Genomic DNA, 8921 nt, shown 5'->3' on the forward strand with positions numbered 1-8921 from the left:
TATTAGAAATGAGTTATTAAAACTATTATGTTTAGAAATGTGTTAAAAAAATCTATGTTACACAGCAATTAGAATTGAGATTTAACAGTAGGTCTAATAATTCTGACCTCAACTGTATGCTAAAATAAAAAAGCGGTGGTGATGGTCCAGTTAGAGGAATCTCTGCTCAATGACAGATAAGTGTTTACAGAGCAGGACAGGAACTGTGAAAGAGGACAAACAGCAGGGGACGATGGACAGCAGAGCAGTGAGAAACACATTAAAAACAGCTCGGCTCTCCTGCTCGCTGACAGACACAGCTGAAGATGATGGACAGGCTACAGAATCAGTCTGGAGAGCTTTAAATCTACAGCTTTCTCATGCTTCTGCTGCTCGCCCTTCACAGATTTACACCCGCTGAGCAGAAAGAAAAAAATGAGCCGCCACTGCTTCAAAACAAGCGCCGAACTCTGATTATCACACGCCAGAACAGAAACTCAAACAGAAAATAAACATTATTAACATACTAGACTTCCATAGAACGCCTCAGAAAATATTGTTCATTATTTCAGCAAATAAGATTGTACTTTTTTTTGTTGTTGTTGTTGTAGTCTCTCATTCACTGTGCTCTAAGTTTACCAGCTATGACGACTTCCACTACTGAGAAAGCCGGAAATGTGAAAAGGGTCCATTGGTGTCCCAGAGGTCGCAGTGAGCATCCAGACCGTGTTTAGTCCGGTGGGAGAAACTCTCCTCTCTCTCCTCTCTGTCCCTGGGGATGCCTGCAGTTCAAAAAGCCATTAGGTTACAAAATCAACTCCTCAGACCAATCAAAAGGTCAAAGCAACGTGCGGATTTAGTGCACCGCTGGGACATTTCAACGCCTACAGCTCCTCCTTCACTTGCTAACAGCATCTGTTACACCAATGATTCCACAATCCTTAACAAGAGCTCTAATTTAAGGGGAGAATGGAGTATTTTTGGGAAAGTAATTGCATCCTGTCTCAGCCTTTTCATGGTAAATAGCGTTTAATGCTTAACGTAATGGAGGCACAGATAATAAAGATAACTGCAAGCAGCACTTATCGGGACCCACAGTGCAAAAGAGGCGGAATGAAGAAAAGCTCATTATTAACTCATTAAAGATATTCGCTGATTGTTTTAAGCAAAATGGTTTGAAACTAATAAGTTTTATTTATTTTTATGTACATTGCTTTTGATTTACAGTATAAGTTTGGTCAGTTTGACAGGGTTCCATCCCACCCGCTTCGATTGTTATCAGTTGATTGAATGGACATTATCAGTGGTTATCACCTGATAGATATGGGCCAGTAGGGGCCTTTTGGTAGGTTCAGAAGGCTGTTATCATCCATCCACATGGTTAATCAGCTGTACTAATAGAGAAGACTCCAGATCCAGATCTGTTTTTACATTACTGTGACGGTTGGGGTTAGGGTTGGGGTAATTAATTGGAAATTTAATAAATAATATAAATAATTCAACTCAAATCAACTTCTGTCCGCAGCTGTATGTGGTCTATAACTGATTAACCATGTGGATAAATAATAACTGCCTTCTGAGCCTACCAGTATGTGCAGAAGGCCCCTACTGGCCTATATTTATCAGCTAATAACCACTGATAATGCCCATTCAATTGAGTGATAACATTCGAAATGGCTGCCCATCCTATTGTGAATCAAATCTTTGCACTAAAAAATCCTAAATGCAAATTAGATGCATTTCCATCAAGTTGTTAGAGTGGCTGACTGTAGTATTGGCAACCTAGCAACCAATAGTCAACAAGCCAAGCATTATATATTATAAAACTGTCCAATAGGTGGTGTCTTCATTAAATTCATTGACAAGTTTAGTTTGTCAAAAATCTTTTAAAAAGGTCTGATGAGTCTAAATAAGTCAAATTAATCACAAAGGACGATTTAGAAAGATTTACCTTTTTATTATAACATTAAACGAATAAAGGACCAACTAAAATTTTATTTAAAATTAAATTTAAAAAAAATGCATGGAAAATTAAATGAATGAGTAACGTTTGCATTAAGCAACAAGTCCAAAAGCCAGGGTCTGTCAGGGTATGGGGTTGTGTCAGTGCCCTTGGAAAAGGTAACTTGCAATTCTGTGATGGCACTATTAATGCTGGAAAGATTTTCAAGAACAACATGTGGCCTTCTTTTCCAGGGATGCCTATCCATACAAGATAATGCAAAACCACATTCGGGCCACATTACAAAGTCCTGGCTTTGGAGGAAGAACTTAAAGATACTTGACTGGCCCGCCAGCAGTCCTGACCTATCTCCAATAGAGAATATGTGGCACAAAATGCGACAATGAAGACCCCATACTCTTGCCAACCTTAAGACTTGTTTGCAAGAAGAATAGGGCAAAATTGCACCTGAAACACTTCATCATTCAGTCCCTAAATGTATTTTAATGTATTTTTAACTAAAACTAAAATACGTGTTTATTTTGAAAAAAAAAAAAAAAACTGTGAGAAACACATTAAATAATGTGCTATTTAATGTTAATGAGTATGTGGATGTGAATGAGTATGTGAATGTTTTTGTGTCTGTCTAATATCTAATATGTCTAATGTCTAATATGCTTGTATGCTGCAACCAAATTACCTTCGGAAAATGAATAAAGACTGACTGACTGAGTAATGTTTGCATTTAGGCCACACAATATTTTCTTAAATATGTTAAAATGCATTTCTATGATCAAGATTCACAATGTTACTTTTAATTACTTCATTTATCATAAAATAAATATATCCTTGGTAAGAAAAAGAGGCTTCCTTCAGGACAACAAAAAAATCCCATTTTTGATCCAATCAGATATTTTCACAGCAAATTTCGTCAAAACAAAAATGCACCAACAAAAGAAACCAGACCATAATAATCAGACATGGAATCAAAGTTGAGCCAGTAAGATTTCACTGTGGTGAAGCAACACATTGTGATGAAGATAGAAACCAAGTGACAAAAGGTATTGCTTGCTGCCTTTCGTAAAGTTACGTCAAGCTGTTAGTGTCGCTGTATAAAAAACATTTCCTTACTTTAAAACAGCACGGTACAAAACAAATCAAGACCAATCAGAAAGGAAAATAATTTGAATCACACATTTAATAAAAGCATGCAGAAATTATTTACTCTCATTAAGTAAAAAGGGTTTGATTTATTATTAACCAGATCTAAATGCTAATATAAGCAAAAACCACTTACCTAAGATAAATACGTTTACAATTCACATTCCCAAGGGGTGGATTAAACTCAAACATCACATGTATCTGTGTTTAGACACGATTTAAAAGACTTTTTAAGATATCCTAAAGCTTTCAAGTGAGGAGTTTACATCAGCTGTGATCTCAGGGAGGGGAGAGTTATTAATGATGCATCTTATCTCGTATTATTTCAGAGGTGAAGCTACGGTCAGGAACGGAAATTGCAAAAGATACCAAGAAAGAATCGCACTCGGCTTTATCTGTAAAGCTTTAGGAGGGAAACAAACTGCATAGAGGATACAGATCATCATATATACGTCAACAAGTTGTGCCGCATATCATCGGCACTATTGAAAAAATAATAATAATAATCCCAAACACAAAAATCAGTCGGTAAAGCGAGCCAAATCTCAATGTGAGCTCTGAAATCTCAACCTCCTTCACCCATAAAATGATACCTTAGACCTTTTTAAATAACACAAAGTCATTTAGTTTCGCCTTTTGGTATACACGAAACTCCAGCTTCACAGTTTGTTCTGTTCCTGAGTTTGACTTTGGTTCTCACCTTGCGTTTACAGTCTGGTCGAGCGATCTTGATCCATAAAGGTAAAAAACAAACACACGACGGTGGTGATGAGGGTGTGCATGGCCTCGTATAAGAGTTTGGGTGAGAACACGCTCCAGATGAAGAGGTGGTATCGGAGAGCGGTGACCAAAACCACGTAAAAGACAGCTGGGATGGAGCGCAGGAGCGCGAAGCAGTAGCTCCCATGACTGAGTCCATTTACAACCCTGTGAAAGAGAGAAAAAATCCAATGCGGTAATGAGTCTCTGATATGTGTCATTACATAATATCGTAGTCATAAAACCATCAGGTCTCATCGACTGCGGTTTATTCCTCATTTCATGCTAATGGGAAAGTTATTACTTCCTTTACTAAGCTTTGATTATGCGTTATGTTTCATGACACAAGTCTATGATATATTCATTAAGACAAATGTCACCTGCCATTGCCTCATCCTAAAGTCATCAGCAATCATCTGAAGGCTCTTATAGATAATGGGACCTTAATGGGTTGGAGTAGGCTGGGTTAAACTGGTATGCTCTTGACTAGACGATAGATGGGAAGAACTAGAATGAATCCGGGTGGATTTTTCTGGACTAGACAAAAGTTAATTAGACTGGGCTGGTCACATTAGTTGATGAAAGACTGGACTGGGATAAAATGGACTGAACTAGACAGTTCTGGAGCATTAGACAATACTAAATGGCTTCTGCCAATATACTTAGTTTGATTTTACTGGAATAGACTGACCAGGTTAGACAACTTTTATTTATATCTAATTGAAATGAACTAATACTGATTGAATTGGACCAGATTGGACTTAACTGGGCTAGGCTAGACTTGATGAGTTTAGCCCAAACTGGGTTGGACTACAATGGGTTACAATGGGCTTGGCTAGACTACATTGGACATAATTGGATTGGACTGCACCAGCAGTGCTTAATTTGTGAGTTTTGAGGTCCCGGAACAAATCGGGGTAACGCATCTGGCATGTTGGGATGAGGATTGGTGCAGTGGCTGGTGGAGGGGTGTCGCGGATGAAAGTGAGTGGGCCGGGAGTGTCGCAGACGAAAGTGAGCGGGCCAGGGGTGTCGCGGACGAAAGTCAAGAGGGTTGGGGAGTCGTGGAAGAAAGTGAACGTGAACAGCAGATGGGGGAGGAGGGCGGTTGAGGAGGGGAGATTGGTAAAATGAGGTGCCGGATCAGATTTCAGAGGTGCTGGATCCGGATCTGGCGTGTTCCGGGACAAATTAGACTAGTTTATATGGATTCAAATTTAACCTGGACGATGGATTAGAATAAACTGAACTACAGTTCGGCTACTTAGACTGAATTGGATTAGACTAGATAAAAATGGGCAAAACTGGATGAACTAAAGTGGGCTAGGCTAGATTTGATGAGCTCAACCTAAACTGGACTAGACTACAATGGACTATAAAGACCTGGGCTAAACTACATTGGACTGATTTGGGATGGTTGCACCAGTAGTTAGACTAGTATAAAGGACTTCAACTATTGAACAGGGATTATAATAGACTGAACAGGTTTGGTCTACTTGGATGGATTTGGAATTGACTAAAGAAGAATGGGTAAAATTGGACTAGTATGGACTCAAGTGAGTTTACGATGAATTTAAATGATCTCAACTCATAAACCAGACTAACTAGAAACTGTAGTTGATAATGGACTGAACTGGCTAAACTACTTTGAACTGAGTTGTTGAACTAGATTGACTATGCTAGACAACTATGAATTAGATTTGACTGGAATGTACTGAACTGGACCAGACTGGACTAAAGTGGGCTAGGCTAGATTTGTTTACTTCAGTCTCAACTGAATGGTCTATAATGGATTGATCTAGATTACACAGGACTGAATTTAAGTAGTTAGACTAGAGTAAATGGCTTTACATGACCTCAATCTATAAACCTTGCACTAACTTACACTATTTGTAGTTGATCATTCCAGTTAAACTGAATGGGGCTAGATTACTGTAAACTGAATTAGACTGGACAAGAATAGACTATAGTAAGCTATATTAGATTAGATGATTATAAAGCATACTGGATTGGAGGGGGTGAAAGACTGGACTGAGCTAAACAATTCTGGACTAACTTGGATTGGACTAGACTTGACCAGTACAGTCTATATTGATTATAAACTACCTATAAACTGGACTAGACTCCATTGCTGCCAACTATAGACTTAGATTGATTTTACTGGACTTGATTGACTAGGCTAGACAACTTTGAATTAGATTTGACTGGAATGTACAGAACTAGACCAGATTGGACTAAACTGGGCTAGGCTAGATTTTTCACTGACTTCAACTGAATGGTCTATAACGGATTGAGCTAGAATTACACAGGACTGAAATGAAGTAGCTAGGCTAGAGTAAATGACTTTAGATGACCTGAATTCATAACCTTTGCACTAAATTGCACTATTTGTAGTTGATCAGTCCAGGTAATTGAACTGAGCTGGATCAGGGTGGGGCCAAGTAGGAGCGCTCACTCTGATGCCCTGACCTCTGAAAGGGTTGTGGAAATTCCAAATTGAACCAAAAAAAACCATTACAATTGGCTTAAGATTGGCAAGGGAGATTTATCACATGCGTTAACCAGCAGAACTTGGGAATTAAAAAAATAAAATGAAAAAATTTAACTACGCTAGGCTACTTTAAACTGAATTAGACTGGACAAGAATAGACTATAGTAAGGTATATTAGATCAGATGATTTCAGTCTATAAAGCATACTGGATTGGAGGTGGTCAAAGTCTGGACTGAGCAAGACAATTTTGGACTGATTTGGATTTAGAAGCTTGACTAGACTACATTGGTGCCAACTATGCACTTAAGTAGGTTTTTACTGGAAGACATAGACTAGGCTAGACAACTTTGAATTAGATTTGACTGGAGTGTACAGAACTGGACCAGATTAGGCTAAAATGGGATGGCTAAATTTCATTAGTTCAACCTTAACTAGATTGAGCAACAATTGACTACAATGGATAGGTCTAGACTACACTTGACTGAGTTGAACTAGTTAGACTAGATAAATAATGGTAGATGGTTTAGATCACCTCAATCCTTAAACCTTGCACTATTTGTAGTTGATATTAGACCGAAATGGTCTAGACTACTTTAAACTGAACTGGATGGACTGAACTATTATGAACTCAAGTGGGCGACACTAGATTAGATGACCTTAGCGCATAAACAGGAATGGACCGTACAACACTATTGTCATCAAATCTGCTGTTTTGGACAAACGATTAGTGCCTCAGGCTAAATAACAAACATTATTGGTATGATAGACACCCGTCTAGTTCCTGGATTTCCGGTTGTATCAAAAATCATTTCTCTAGCCCTGGGCAAATCAATAAGCGAGCAGTTCAGCCAGCCTTTGGCGTCCACCATAAAAAAAAAGAGTCTAGCTTCTCCAAGGAGCAAATGCCCTCACTTTCCTTGTTCACATGCATTTGGATGTAGGACAGCTTCTACGGCGCCAAACTGCAGATATGAGTCAAAGACGTTTCTGGCATCAACCTTGCATTAAAAATGGAAATTTATTGTTGTGGCGACATAAATATTGATAGCCCAATCCCCCAAAGTGGTAAACACAGGAGTTTCTGTCAATACAGATATGACAAGCAAAACATTAGGAGAAAATAATCAGGAACGCAGCTCCCATCCTTCAGGTTTCCCAAACGAGGATGATGGCTACGTGTGTTTTGTTGTGAGTTTAAACTGCTTTATTCTTCCACCCAAAGGGACCGACGCAGTCTGGCCTATAAAAACAGCTCTCATATGGAGAAAGAGAGAGTGAGAGAGAGAGTCATTCTGGGAGATTTCCTCTCTCCGGTGTAATTACGCTCACAGATTTTATGTGACAGTGAAAGCCAACTATAGCGAAAGATAAGTGAGATAGCAGTGCAGGGTTCAGCCTAATCAGTGAATTTGAATTATGTTACGAGATAAACAAGAGGGGAAAAAAAGAAAAGCTGAAGACTGAATGGTGATATCAACACAATCGACACAACAGAATGCATTTAAAGGGACAGCTCAGTCAAAAGAAAAGAAAAAATCATTTACTCGCCCTCATACAATTTTAAACCTGTATTTTCTTTCTTCTAAGAGACACAAATCACATTCTGATGGCAAAGTGATGATGTTTTTTCTCTATAATTACATCGTCTTTTATGTTCTTCAGAAGAAAAGCAGTCAGGATTGGAATGACATGAGAGTGAGTAAATCATCTGTCGCTTTACATTCTAACGTATTTTAGATTGAATTCAACAGGAGTGGTTTTAGAATATATGCTGCTGAAATTTAATAGCTGACATTTGCTGAAGGATTTCAGCTTGTTATTCTGCTTTCCTGTTGATTTGTGATCGGGAGAAACTATGAATGAGACATGTCAGGCTGTGATATGATTTGGCAATATCATATTTTTCATTCACAAAGCTTATGTGGTGCAGAAAATACGTCAGTTCAGAAAGCCATTACACTAATGAAAGAACGTTTGTTTTGTGTGTGTGTTTTTTTTATTACATTCATTGACACATCATTCACAATATGGAGCAGGGTTGGGTAATTCAGTGTTTCTCAACCACATTCCTGTAGGACCACCAACTCCTTAACCAACTCCTTAACCAAGCACACCTGATTCAGATCATCAGCTCATTAGGAGAGACTGAAAGACCTGTAATAGGAGTGAAAGCCAAAGGAGACATCCAAAACATGCAGTGTTGGTGGTCCTACAGGAACGTGGATGAGAAACACTAGAGTAAGTGACTTCAAAATAAATAATTACTAATTACCTCATTATTATACCTAAATTGCATTTATAAATACTTTGAAATCTCTGAAAAGTAAATTATTAAAGAATTTAATTACTTCACTTATCTATACATTCATTCATTTCCTTCGGCTTAGTCTCTTATTTATCAGCACGCCATTTATCATCCAGCACGCCATTTATCATCACCACGCCGTTATGAACCACCAACTATTCCGGCATATGTTTTACACAGCGGATACCCATCCAGCTGCAACCCAATACTGGGAAACACCCATACACTATTACATTCAGACACGCACTCATTCAATATGCCCAATTTAGCTCATCCAATTGAC

The 8921-nt window shown here is 38.5% G+C and overlaps 1 protein-coding gene across 1 annotated transcript in view; it reads right to left on the reverse strand.

The window, feature by feature from the left end:
* Window positions 1-1997: 1997 nt before the first annotated feature.
* pigg (phosphatidylinositol glycan anchor biosynthesis class G) overlaps window positions 1998-8921 on the reverse strand; it is a 258252-nt gene continuing 251328 nt past the window's right edge. The window contains exon 13 of the mRNA XM_056472074.1: window positions 1998-4009. Within this exon, the coding sequence (XP_056328049.1) occupies window positions 3790-4009 (220 nt within the window). The 3' untranslated portion in view covers window positions 1998-3789. The remainder of the gene's footprint in view (window positions 4010-8921) is intronic.

Source organism: Danio aesculapii, chromosome 14 (genome assembly GCF_903798145.1).
Source record: "Danio aesculapii chromosome 14, fDanAes4.1, whole genome shotgun sequence".
NCBI classification, from domain to species: Eukaryota; Metazoa; Chordata; class Actinopteri; order Cypriniformes; family Danionidae; genus Danio; species Danio aesculapii.